Here is a 13785-nt window from a genome sequence, read left to right as displayed (position 1 = left end):
GGGAATTGAGGTCTGAAGGAAGGATGCTAACATGGGAGTACTGGTGCAGTACAGCCCGTCCTGAGGCAGAACAGTCCTTAGACATGCTGGCTGCTGCCAAATCCTGGCAGCAGTGGGTGCTTGGTGTACCTTGGGTTTGGTGCCTCTTTCAGATGTCACAAGCAGGAACCACCAGCTCTTACCCCAGCCAGGGCCTGTGCATAAGTTGTTGTTCCATCTGTCCCTCTGTGGTCACTGCCATCAAGACACAGGCTGCTTGTGGAGCCTGCTGCTCTGCTGGAGTGCTGCTGCCTGTAGGAAAGCAGGTTTCCTGCTCCATCGTATCACCTCAGGAGCAGGGTAACTAGCAGGGCGCTTCTGGGGTGCAAGGGCTGTGTGGTTTGGCTCATTGTAAGAAAATGGCACAGGATGTTACCCGTGGTGCTCCCAGGCAAGGTGCAAAAACCTTTTTCTTACCCATGATTTCCAAAATACCAAGAGACTTCCGTAGAGGTGCAGAATGTGATTTTATTGGTTTTGTGTTGGCAGAGAAGCAGCATGGCAAAGCTGCAGGGAGATAAATATACTTTGTCTGTAGCATCAACGAGGTTTAAAAACAAAATAGAGGAAATGAAAGCTTTCACATATGTAAATAATTCACAGATGGCTATGTACGGATGCTAGATATGATGAAGGATAATGCAAGCAAGAGAAATTTTTTAATCAGTAAAGAGGATTTGAGAGTCTGAGAAAAACGAAAGACTTTAGGTGGATTAATATTAAAGAAAGCAAGGTTACATTTGTGAATATTTTCTTCAAGAGTTACACTTCAGCAACGTTAAGCAGAAAGGCTTATTAACGTAAAGACTTTTCCAGTATTGGTACTGGTGTGTCCACATGTAGTTTTCATTCTCGTGGTTTCCACTTTTATTAGATGGTGTTTTAGTAGCAGTGCAACAGAAGGGCAGTTGGAACTAAAAATGTTTATGCAGAAGGTTTGGGATCTAAAGCTCGTGTGCTAGAGGAAAGACAAAATCACAGTGGCCTCCTTCCTGTGAAGTCAGGGTATTATTAACTCCACCAGAAATTGGAGGTTGGATGTGGATTTTGCTGGAAGAAGTTCTTCAGTTTACCCCATGCAGCTAGTCGGAGCAGGCTGGGTTTGTGCTCTTTTTAGGCCTTGATGCTGCTTACAAACTAGAATCTCTTGGTGCTTTGGTATGACTTGGTCTGTTAAATTTCATCTGTCTGTTATCCTGTGTCATTCCTATGTATTGATTGTTGTTGTTGTTCCATTTCTTCATTTTAGGTTCAAGGGAACTTTGATAAAGTTGAATTCAACAGAATGTGTTGGACTCTGTGTGCTAAAAAGAACCTCTCGAAAAGTCCTTTGCTGATCAGTGATGAAGATGCATTTAAAGTCTGGGTTATTTTTAACTTCTTATCAGAGGACAAATACCCTTTAATCATTGTACCTGAGGAGGTAAGAAACAAAAACTTGTGCTGTTCAGCATTGCTTTGCTTAGTGTCTCAGCTGGGTATGTCAATGATTGCTACCCTGGAGTTTTCAGAGAAAATGATTTTTTTCATAGAGACTACTTTTCTCTTTTCTAAGGCTTCGAGTACTTTTCTTTGTCTTGCAGGTTGCATGTGTGGGAATCCTGCAGGATAGTTTAGATATCAGATATCAGTTTTGCAGACTGTGAGGCCTGACTGGTGCTGAGGAGACAAACTCCAGCACATGCACCTGGGGCTGTTGAGGTTCTCATCTCACTCATGAGTAGTGCATGTTGGGATCTTTAATACTGAACTCGCTTATGCCTGATTCAAATTTTGCACAGCGTGATGCTAAAAAAAAGTGCTCTCTGCTTGCAAGATGAGTCTTCAGTCTCATGTCGCCCTCCTGTTGAAATGGAGAAGTGCAGACTTTTCAGATGATGTCTGTTTCTGATCAAAACCAGCCACCACCTGAATGCTTTTGCTTGAAATGCTTGTAGGAATAAACAGCAGTGAGCAAAATAGCAGGGAAGTCTCTTTATACTTCAAGTGGGTGGGCAAGTACGGGCAGTGCTCGTATGGGTAACCCTACAGCAAGGTTTTGGAATCTTCACAATTTAAAGCTTTTCCCCCTGGGGAGGGGTGAGGGAAGAAGGACTCCAGGTGGAACTCTACACGTTAACCATCTTTTGCAAAACCTGCTGCAGAAATCCTGGGGGGGTTGCAGCTTAGCACTGAAATATTTTTTTTTTTCAAATTGTTGAAAAGTCAAAGATGAAAAGAGTCTGATTTACATGCCACAGCTCCGAGCTGCTGAGCCTAACTGTTACTTACTGCCTCTTCCATATTGAAATGAACCACTTGGTTTTGCCTTGTCGCTTAGTTTTTGCAGGGCACTTTCACTCTGTACAGTGTTTCTGTTTGTGCTGTACTGATGATGACAGGCTGCTACCAGACATGCTGATTCCCTGGAGACACAGGACAGCCTTCTTGCCTTCCCTTGGTTGTTTTGGTTTTTTTTTTGTCTTGTCTTTTCTGTTCATTCTGGGGGATGTAGATCACATTTCTAAAAGCCAGGACAACTCCTGTCTTAATGGCACCAGGTTTCCCTCCCATCTTTAGTCTCCTGTATTATACAGGGTCCACCTGTATTGCTCTCTCACTTGGATTATCTTTAAAACTCATTGGCATGGATGTGTGTCTGCATCTCCTCGATTACTGCATGATGTAAATCATGCTGCACTCCTTAAGGAAAGCTTGTAGAGCCTGGCAAAGAAAGACTGCTCTGTTCTTATCATATGCAATACCCCCATATGCTCTTTAACCTTTTGCCTTAGACCATACAGGTAATGTAATATGCCTTAGACCATACAGTTGATGCAGGAATGCTGTTGTGAATGCCCTTCTTTCTGGTTTGTGTTGGTCCTCCTGGTGCTGTCTGTGCTTCTGGAAAATTCCACCTTTACTCCCTTTTACTCAAAATTTCAAAAGTAAAGATGGAAACTTAATTTAGATCAGCTTTTCTCTTTCTCTATGTGACCTTTCATATCTGCCTTTTAAGCTCTTATGGTTTTTTTGGTTGTTGTTTTAGTACTTTTTTTAACATTAAATCTCAACTCCAGATTTTGAAGGCATTTTTTGTATGAACTTGCAATTTTTTATCTCGATACTGAGAAGTTCCTTCTGAAAACAGCTCTTTTCAGTAGTGTTCAAAGTGATATTGATACCTAGTCAAGGTATTTTTCTTTTTTATGCCTCCCAAGTTCATATTAAAACTGGCTTATGTATTCAGTTTTTACTCCTTGATAATGTTGCCCGCCTATGAAGTGAAATTGCCTTGCACATCATCTATGAATGAACTGTGAGCAGGGATTTTTTGCAAAGTGTAGAGCAGATGGGAGGGCAGTGTTCTGTAGTGTTTATGTTTGGGCAAGACAAATGTAAACCTCTCATGAATCATTATAACCTCGCAGCCAGGGAGCAAGCTCTTCTCCCTCCCTGTTTGTTTCTCTTATCCTTGGCTGTGAACATTGCAACATGCCACTTACTGCTGTTTCTGGCTTAGAGTGATTAGTGCAGGATCCAGCTGCTTCCCCTCCTCCCACCCACCTCTTCGGCTTTTTGGCTTTTGAACTTTATTTTCCCTTTATAAGGAATTAAGAAACTTATGTGGTACTTTCATGCTGGAAAAGGGATCACGCAAACATTTTTGCTTTTCACCTTGTGGATGGCAAGATTAAGGTAGAGAAACTTCTTAGGTCTCCATTGAAGGTATTGGTACAACATCATGTGACTGCAGAGTTCTCTTCCTCCTCCTCCTCCCAGGACCTGCTCCTTGGGGCTGTCTGGGATTCTGATTTTTGATTTTAATGACCTAAACAGCTTGTTTGAACCACCTCTTATCTGGAAAACTCTCTGGCTTGTGTGCAGTTTCACTTGTTTGCACCGCCTTGACTGAAGGTTGAGGCTGCTGTCTTTCGTTCCTGCCGGTGCACCTGTGCACAGGTGCTGCTGTGCTGGGCTGTTCCTATTAGAAGCCAGGGACGGGGCTGCTGCCCCAGCTGCAAAGCATTCGGGCTTGATTCCTTGCCCAAGTGCTGGGTGGGTAGCAAATTGAAGTGCTGTAGCCGCTGCTCAAACAGAAAAAGAACAGTCTGGAAAGCTTTCAGAGGCGTAGGCTGAGGAAATCTTTGGAAACAGAAAGCAAGGAAAACAGTTACAAAGAGGAAATTTAGAAGTTGTAGAGGGGGATAACACAAGAGCCAGAAGCTGCCTCCTTGCTCTGTTAGCAGAGGTCAGACTGGAAGCCAGAAGCAATGCTTGGCCTGGGCTCTTGCCCTGCTGTGTAAGGAGAGGTGGCAACTTGGCATAGGAGTGAGTGACGTTAGTGAAATCCGGTGTGGGGAAGGGCCTGGGGTGGGATGCAGCTTTGTGTCATGGTGAGCAGTCGAGTCATGAGCACGAGAGTTGTGCCTCTCCATTGGATATGGAATGCTCAGCTGGTGGTGGCCTTGGGCTGTAGAGAGGAGAGCTGGGAAGGAGCAGGGGTCCATAAATGTCTCTTGTGCTAAGGTGTTTGTGGCCCTAGGAAATGTGAAACAGCATCCAATCTCCCTCTTCTTCCAAGGGAAAAGCTGTGGTATATGTGAGGTGCAGCATTTCTGTAAGCTGAGTGAAGGCAGACTGGAGGAAAACAACGCTGTGTTTTGTTTGCTCAAGTAAGAGTTGTTCTTGGTGGATGGTCTCCAGAATTGGCACAATTCTTGTCCAATGGCAGCAGTGTGCAGGGGGCAGAGCTTTAATGAGCAGCTGTGTGTCAGAGAGCAGAGCATGGGGAGAGCTGCTCCTGTTCTCCTCCAGGTGCTCCCACTCAGCCATCTGGGACACAGGCATTGAAATGTGTGCTTCCTTCAGCCCTTGCAGGGCTGACCTCCTCCACGAGGAGCTGAAAACAAAAGAGAGGTGAGGAGTGCTGCGGCCATAAAAGGAACAGTATTTCTGGTCTGTCATGAGATTTCCTTACGCCTCCTGTTTTAGTTGTCAGACTCGGTCGTATGCTGTTTAACCAGACGTTTTCTGTTGTATGTGAAGATTTCCTAACACTTCCCCTTTCTCATTTCTGACATGTGACTGCAGGCTTGGGAATGCTTTATCGCCTGAGAGCTGTGGTGTGTGGTAAGCTGTGTTCCTGGGCCACCTCAAGGGTGGAACTGGCAGATAGGTCCACTGCAGGCGGCACGCTCTTGTTGTAATGCAGTGCTCACATCGTGTCTTTTATGCAATACTTGTCTACTTCCTGTCTGTGCTTTTTAGGTCTGGCTTCTTAAGGAACCACGATCTGTACAGTCTCCTTGTCTTTGTGCTCTGGTCTTTACTGCGTTAATGTGTGTCATCTCTAATCCTCCCAGCTGGGACAAAGAGGCTCTGAATCTTGTGTGGCTTTGCTGTGCATTTGAAAATGAGGTGATGGGTGGTGAAAGTCTCAAGTTGCCAGTAGTGATTCTTCTGGAGATGTTTCCTGCAGAAATATTTTGTGACCTCTTTTGTTTCTGTGTTCTGTATGCTGGCATCTGATACTGTGAATGATAGATTGGGAATTGACCCTTAGCAATTCAGAATCAAAACTGATATAACTAGAATGAAAGCTCTGTGCGTGAGGCACTGTTTTCACCAACTATTGATCCAGAGGAGTTATTATCTGTCTAGTTTAATGAATTCAAATGTGGGGATTTTTGGTGGTAGTGGAAAGGAAAAATTGAATGTTTGATTTGAGAGAGTGTGCTGTTCTGATGGGGTGGGGAAAAGAACTGATGAAGGCTGTGGAACAGGCCGTGATTGTTGCCACGTTACTTGTACAGAATTGTGTGCAGCTTAAATTTTTTTTGTCTGCACTATTAATATCACAAACCCTATTTGAATAGCATACACCAGAATAGCCTTGTCTGCCATGCTCTGTTGGGCACGGAAGCCTCCTTGACATCGTTTTTCCTTTTTCCTCCTCTAAGAGGCCTGCTTATGTATCAGAAGAATATGTGAAACACTTGTGAAACTTCCTTGCCTGTGGAGAACCTTGCCAGGGATACCTGGAAGTGGAAAGCAAGTAGGTATTGCAGTGTGAGAGAAGAACAGGTGCCCCCTGAGAGCAGATGCTGGGCAGGCTGCACAGTTTGTGTTAAGGAGCCCCTGAGCTTTGTATTCTTTTTGTTTTCTGCTGGCAGAGTTCTGGCTGAAAAGTGTTGGTTTGGAATGGAACTGGTTTTCCATGCTATGGAACACGGCGGTGGGCGCAGCGTTAGTCCTAAAGCAACCCCAGCAGTATCAAAGAACGAGCAAGGCCCTGTCAGAACAGCAGCAAACACTGCTTCACATTTGCTTTTCAACACTACTCTTTAACCACAAGGGCAGATTGTGTGTGAGCCAGCAGCCTTAATTTGTCAGTTATTTGCTGAGCTCACACGTCTCCTCGGGGAGGAGGGGAAATATCGTTGGCTCGCAGAGGTTCCTCATTTGAGCCCATAATGAATGGCCTCTTGTTTGCTTCCATATTTGCCAGATCCAGCTTACTTCTCAGTATTTCCCTCACACTGCTCCCTAGTCGTGCCCCACCCCAGCACTGACGTCTGACAAAAGTTGTGTGGGACTTGGGTTAGCCACGCTTTTCTGAGTGAAGGATACGTTCTGAGACCGTTTAAATTGCAATATGTAATATACAAAGAGTTAATGTATTTTAAAATATGCTCTGTGTACTTTAATGGGATTTGGGATATTTGTGGTGATAGTGACTCGTAGAGGGGAGCTGAGTAGCCTTAAACGTTTGCATTTGTTCCAGCAATCAAAATAGAGTAGAAATATGCACAAATAACATTAAAGGATACTTTGTTTTCTTTGTAGTGTGTAACATGATAACACGTTATAGCTATATTATGTGTGTTCTGCCTTACTTCTTTGTCAGATTGCCCAGCACCTTGGCAGGTCTCACACCCTCCTTATTGGGCCTTCCTTTCTGCAGCCTCTGCTTTACCTGAAGCCTGGATCATTGTGCAGAGCTCCTATTGGGGCAGGCTGTACTTCAGCATGGGGAAAAGATATTTAAAGGAATTTGGATGCTGTGGGCTGTTGTATGTGGGCTGAATTCCAGGTTTGGCACTTCTCAGCTTTGCGGAGGCAGTGCCTCCTGGTACACGTTTGGGTCTTTCCTGATGGCAAATGTGCAGGGAAGGAAGGGATCTGCCTGCTCCGGCTGTGGGAGAGAAGCTGCAGCATCCACATGTGTAGAGCATCCAAAGCACATCTGAGCTGGGTCCTCGCAGGGAGGTGTGCTGGGTGTCTCTGTGTTTCTTGGTGCTACCAAACCTCCTGTGCTGGGTGCTAGGCAGGCTGAGAGCTGACCAACCTGTAGTTAAGCAATTCAAGTGGGCTGAGCTTCCTTAGCCCTAGAAGGAATTGTGTTCTGCTCCCCAGTGGTGCAGGCCAACATCAGTGAAAAAAAACCCAGCAAAACAAACAAAACACGAAGTCCTGAAAAGCGTTTGGTCTAGGCCTTCCAGGTTGCCCAAGGAGGCTGTGGTTGCCCCATCCCTGGAGGCATTCAAGGCCAGCTGGATGTGGCTCTGGGCAGCCTGGTCTGGTGGTTGGTGACCCTGCACATAGCAGGGGGGTTGAAACTCCATAATCATTGTGGTCCTTTTCAACCCAGGCCGTTCTATAATTCTCTGCCACTCTCAGTGAGGCACCGTACACCGCTGTCACGGTGCCAGCTGTGCGCATCTGCGGGCAGTGAGGGAGCAGCGCACCGCGCCCGGAGCTGCAGGGGGTGCCGGGCCGAGCTCTGCTTCGGGTTGTCTGCAACGCCGAAGGAAATGCAGAAGTGCGGTTTTTACTTTGTTGCGCAGAGGTCCTTGCATAAAGGCTCTCACTAATTGTTTTCCTTATGAGCCGTTAACGTTTTGCCTGTGCTAAAGTTGCAGGCAGGCTTAGTTTCAAAATGTGTGGTGTTTAAAGAGTGAAGGAGCAGTAATGTGCTGCAAAACAAACTGCAAAACACACCCGACTTTCTTTCCCTCTTTATATTCCTGTGTTTATTGTGAGCAGCCATTAGAAGCATTGCACTGTGGTAATGTGTACAGGATGATGATGAAAGGTTAAAGGAAAAGGAGAGTTCATTCTGGAAACAATAAAAACAGAGATGAAAAATAGATTCTTCTGCTTTTTTTGATGCCTCTGCCAAGCTGGTGTGGTGTGGTGGAGGGGCAGGTGAAGACCGAGATGTGGCTGTGCACCAGTGGTTCTTCATTTTGCTTGTCCAAACTGTGACCTTACTCTTTTTATTGTTTAATTGTTTGCTTTTCTTCTTCCACAAACACTTTCTGAAACTTCCTGCTTTCTCACACCTCAGTCACATTGGTCTGGAAGGTACTGCAGGGAAGGTCTGTATCCTGTAAGAGCCTGAATGTAGAAGAGGCTCGCAGGTTAATGATTTGTTTCTTTGTGATGAAGAGAGGAGCTGCAGGTGGGGCTGGCCATCAGGAGCTCAGCCGAGGCAGAAGGCTGCTGGTCCTGAGGTCTTTGCTAATTGAGCGGCGCACCATGTTGGTGCCTGAACGGGAACGCAGCCATAAGGAGTTTCAGCACTATAAACTGTGCTACTCTTGAGACTCTTGATTTCTACGCCTGCTGGAAGTGATTAATTTCTGCTTATATTTCCTCACAGATTGAATACTTGCTTAAAAAGCTGACAGAAGCAATGGGAGCAGGTTGGCAGCAGGAGCAGTTTGACCTCTACAAGATTGCCCTCAACACCAGCCGGGAGGGCCTGTCTGCGTGGGAGCTGATCGATCTCATCGGGAGCGGGCAGTTCAGTAAGGGCATGGACCGACAGACCGTGTCCATGGCAGTTAATGAAGTCTTTAACGAGCTCATCTTAGATGTACTCAAACAGGTAAGGACTGCGTAAGTAGAAAGTGTTAAATTTGTGATGGCTGATGGATAAAAAGCAGGGGGAGAATTAGATGAATTACTTATCAGGGTTCTTTAGTATGACCTTATTTTTATCAGAGAGCAACTGATATAGTTATTGCAGTACGGTGAATGAGCTGCATGTTGGGAGAATTTCCATTTTAAAAGGAAGTGTGTTCTGACTGAAATACAGGTTTTTATAGTATTATCAGTTCCTTCTAGCTGACAAAGTAGCTACAGCTGTCAGTTCTTAATTCGTGACAACTCTTCAGTCTTTGGAAATGTTTTTTCCAGATGCAAATAAACACTGTATCAAATAGAAGTTGTGCTGATACAGCTTGTGTATTCAGCCTGGTCAGGACAAAGGAATGCTAGGCTGAAGCCTTTCTTCTAAGTCACCCCACTTCAGTAGGGCAAGAAGGTGTAGGGGATCTGCAGAGCTTTCTCCTTTCTGGTGCTTAGCAGGCAATACAGCTCACTTGTATTCAGACACAGTCACGCTGAGCCCCATTTCCACAGCAAGCTTCTGTCAGCCCTTTGGTTCTGCAGATTTCCAGATGATCCATTCAGGAACAGCTTTAAAAACTGGAAAGTATTGTGGGGACGTGAGGGCTTATAGCTGAGCTTAGCTAGAGAACTGTGTAACACTGACTTTTACCTGATGTGGATTTTTTTTTTTTTTTTTCTTCTTTGATTTCTTGGTAAGAATGGAAACAGAGACTTTCTTGGCAGGCTGAGCAAAGCCATTCTGAAGAAATCATCAGAGTGCTTTGGCACAGGAGCTGCTTTGAATATCCATATAACAATGCTGAGGTCTATTTTTGTTAACTCCTGGTTGCTTATTGGAGGTGAGGGATGGGGCAAACACACATACTGAGTCAGATAGCATAAAGCCGTTCTGCAGTTTAATAACATGAAGATAAAATAGTCAGTTCCTATCAGACTTTCCACTTCCAATTTGTGAGGAAATCTTATTTTGGTTTCTATATGGCATTGTCTCTTTCTCATTTTTTTTTTTTTTTTTTTCCTCCCCCTTGACTGTCTCCTTTCTTTCCTCTCTGAGAGGCTCGGCCTCATTCTCAAGGATGTCTGAGTGCCCGTGAGTTGTTCCTCAATGCTTAAAAATAGTTTGCAGCAAGGTGTGGCCCAGCACCAGCGACAGTCACTGCTCTAAGGGAGAATGGAGCTCCTCTGTGGCTGACCCTGTCTGCTTCAGCCACAGCACGCTCCTTGGTAGCTCTTGGCAGGTAGAATGATCTGGTTTATTGCTTCGAGCTATGAGTGACGCATCATTAGCATCCATGTTGTTGTTGTGCACTTATTCTGGGTCTCTAGAACTGAGGAGGATTGCAGTGACAACTAGATTATATTGTGTTTTAGCTTTCTGAAAGAAGTGTCCTTCACTTCTCTGGTAGTTGGTGTAAAATAACCCCAGGAGCTGTCAGAAAATAATAGATGCAGATTTTGCAGCAGTTTTATGGGGAAAATATCAGTCTGGCCTGGCTTTGAAAGTGAATTCAGGATCATGCAAAGCAGGAAGAGCAAAGCTGCAGGAGTCCTTCCTGGGGCGACCACCCGGACCTCCGGCTGCGTGCGGGGGAGCAGAGCATTCCTGTGCATTCCTATCCTGGGCAAGGGGTGGGGTGGCGAGGGAATAGGCACGGCTGGGCTCTGGCTGCAGCTGGTGGGCTGGAGGAGCAGAGCACAGCCAAGCTCTGTGTGTGTGGTTTTGTTTTCTAAAAACAAACAGGCTCCTCTGAGTGTCCTGATTTCTTTGCCCCAGACCTGTCGAGAGAGACAGCTTTGGTTTTGTCAGAGCGTATTTGTTTGCTTATATCCAGTGTGCTGTAGCTGACAGATGTAGAAAGGAAACCGTGAACGTTTTTCTCTTTTCTCTTAACCTGAAATATCAGGGGTACGGTGCTTTCTCTGTTGCTTTCTCATAGTTCTGTTGACATGGGTGTTTCAGTTTTGGCTGATAGGACTTCTGAAGTTAGAGTCAAGTTAAAAATACGTTTTTAAAGAAAAAAATAAAGAGGGGAGGAGGGAATATCGTTCGGAAATGGCAGCTGAACTACCATCTGACTTTGAAACTGTAGAGTAATACCTGACAAGGTCACAGCAGTGCCCCCACATCTACATCTGTTACCACGGTGTGCATCTAAACAGGATAGAATGATTTTTTTTAATAGCGACTTTTATTAAATTATTAGCCATAAATCTCAGTGATGGCAAATGTCTCTGCTTGACAGAAGGAAATTAAATAGCAGTCAGAGAGACCAAATAATAAGGACTTGCAGTAGGCACAGTAATTACTTAGTTAAGCTAATCCTGTTACTGAAAGCAGGACAGAGGATCAGGGAGCTGTTTCTCATGGGGCAAACGATTAGCAGCATGCTGGTATTAGGGGGGAAATGTGTAGGGACTGTCTGTAGGGACTTGAGCTAATTTTTCTATGTAGTCTGCTAGGAAATTCTTATGCCACCAAAAGACTGAGATGTTCAGAATGGGCCAGGCCTTTCAGATGTGCTGTTTTTTGCAGGGTTATATGCTGAAAAAAGGTCACAAAAGGAAAAACTGGACAGAACGATGGTTTGTACTAAAACCCAATATTATTTCCTACTATGTAAGTGAAGACCTAAAGGACAAGAAGGGAGACATCATACTGGACGGCAACTGTTGTGTAGAGGTAAAAGGAAACAAACAGAAAACCATCCATGGCTGTCTCTAAAGAATGTATATTTTTTGTGACCTCTGACAGCTTTTATTAACAGAACATTTTTTTTACTTTGTATGGAGCAGTCCACACGTGCTCTTTGTGTAAACATTCTTTAATATTAGTATTTGTAGATATGTAAAAGATAAGTGCAGAAGTGGGGCTTGATGGTGTACCTTAATGATGTCTGCAAGAACAATCCTTTTTCATATGTTCTAGGCCTTGCCTGACAAAGATGGAAAGAAATGCCTTTTTCTCATAAAGTGCCTTGATAAAAGCTTTGAGATCAGTGCCTCTGATAAAAAGAAGAAGCAAGAGTGGATTCAAGGTAAGGTTTCAGAAACGTTGGAGTTATTTTTATAGAATCACAGGATGTGGTTCTATAAAGTTTAAGGATAGACCTTGAAGATGGCCTGGTTTCAAGCCCCTGCCACGGGCTGGGCTGCCATCCTCTAGATCAGGCTGCTTTAAAGTAAGCTGAAGCCTTATGAGATGTGCTTTACACAGTTTTAAAATGCTTGGTCTTACCATTTTGGGGCTTCCATTTTGTGACCTTTGAGGAAACGGTGACTCAGGAAGGGAGTCATAGGGTAGGAATTGCCTTCTTTCATTCAGGTGCCTCAGTTCAAGCAGCCCAAATTAAATGACTGTTAGTTGCTTTTTTGCTGTTCTTCTGTAGGTGAGAAGGGCAGGAAATACACAGGGAATTGTTGGATTTGAGGAGAAAGGGGAAGCTTGTCTCTTTCAGCATCATGAATAGGCTTTGCTTTCATGGTTTTGCTTGAGGTAGCTTGGCTTGGTGAGCTGAGGGTGAAGCTGGGAATTGGGACTTCCTTTTCTATTACCACAAAGAAGTTACTCCTTCTGAGACCTTCCTGAGTAATGCACAGTGTGACCTTACACACATCTTCTGCAGGGTGAGGCAGAGGCTTTTGCAAATCCACAGTTGCCAACAATATTTAAGCATGTGCAGCATTTTAGTATTTACTCTGCTACTATTTGGAGCTGCTTCATACTTCCTTTCTACCTGAAGCATGTACTTTGCACCGAAGTCTAATATACAAAGAATTACTTGGTTCCAAGATGAGATCTATTTTCGTGGTTGTGGCAGATAAAAAGTGTGTACTCATAACTATCAAAAGCATCTATCTATAATGATATCTATCAAAAGCATTCTCCTCAGCTCTGATGCCTGTTATTTCCTTATTTGAATATAAGTCAATAAGAACTGCTTGCTTACTGGAAGACTGTTTTTCTAGTGAGACTGAAAATATGTAAGGTCAGTTCTGGGAACGTTGGTGAACATGTATGTTGGATAACATTTTGGACTTCCTGATTAGGTTTGATGAACCCAGGCAGTGAGGAATATGGGAGTTGTTTCTGTAGTGAGGTACACAAATAATTGGTTTGCCCACTGCTTGTTGAACATCAGTATCAGAACTGACAGAATGCCTTGGAACTGCCTGACCTTCTTGTGGCACGCAGCCTATTGAAAGCCAAGTTCCTTTTACTAGGGGTTGCGTTTCTGATTTAAGCATGCATTAAAACAGGAAAAAAAAAAACCAGCACAGGTATTCATTTCCCTGGGCTGTCTGGAAAGTTGGGTGTTTCCCATCAGTGATGTTCTCCTACTCTCCCTGTGTTTTGCACGCTCCTTCCCAGCCATACAGACCACCGTGAGCCTGCTGCGAGCGGGGAGCCCTCCGCCCCACAAAGAAGCACGCCAGAAACGGAAAGAACTGCGCCAGAAGCTCTTGGCTGAGCAGGAGGAATTGGAGAGGCAGATGAAGGAGCTGCAGGCGGCCAATGAGAACAAGCAGAAGGAGCTGGAGACTGTGAGAAAGGTGGGAGTGCGAGCTGCTGATCTTGCACGCTTTAGGCTCAGCCTCCGCAGTTTAGATGGGCTTCTGAAGTCCGTTTTGCTGCTCGGGGGTTGAGGCACATCAAGCAAACTTCAGTAGAGGAGGGGAGTTTGTGCCAGCTCGAGTGCCCAGGTAATGGATTGCTGCAGCCCGCAGTAACGCCTGGCGCACTGCTGCAGCCATTTCTGGGGATCTGTGGGCTCAGGGTAACCTGTGTGTTGTGGCCCCATCCTCTGTGCATGTGAACATTACTGAAGTTTGTGTGTGGCGTTTGGG

The 13785-nt window shown here is 44.9% G+C and overlaps 1 protein-coding gene across 3 annotated transcripts in view; it reads left to right on the top strand.

Annotated features, from left to right (window-relative positions):
• Positions 1–13785, top strand: part of SWAP70 (switching B cell complex subunit SWAP70) — a 33113-nt gene that overhangs the window by 9072 nt on the left and 10256 nt on the right. For 2 of the 3 annotated variants that reach the window (XM_052695965.1, XM_052695967.1), the window contains exons 3-7: positions 1289–1462; positions 8687–8914; positions 11474–11620; positions 11867–11975; positions 13310–13491. In XM_052695965.1, coding sequence (XP_052551925.1) covers positions 1289–1462; positions 8687–8914; positions 11474–11620; positions 11867–11975; positions 13310–13491 — 840 coding nt within the window. The remainder of the gene's footprint in view (positions 1–1288; positions 1463–8686; positions 8915–11473; positions 11621–11866; positions 11976–13309; positions 13492–13785) is intronic. The other variant, XM_052695968.1, reaches the window with a different exon arrangement.

The sequence above is a fragment of the Tympanuchus pallidicinctus genome, unplaced genomic scaffold, assembly GCF_026119805.1.
Source record: "Tympanuchus pallidicinctus isolate F22 unplaced genomic scaffold, pur_lepc_1.0 scaffold3, whole genome shotgun sequence".
Classification (NCBI taxonomy): domain Eukaryota; kingdom Metazoa; phylum Chordata; class Aves; order Galliformes; family Phasianidae; genus Tympanuchus; species Tympanuchus pallidicinctus.
Note: the sequence above shows the minus strand (reverse complement) of the source record. Positions and strands in the feature narration are given on the sequence as shown.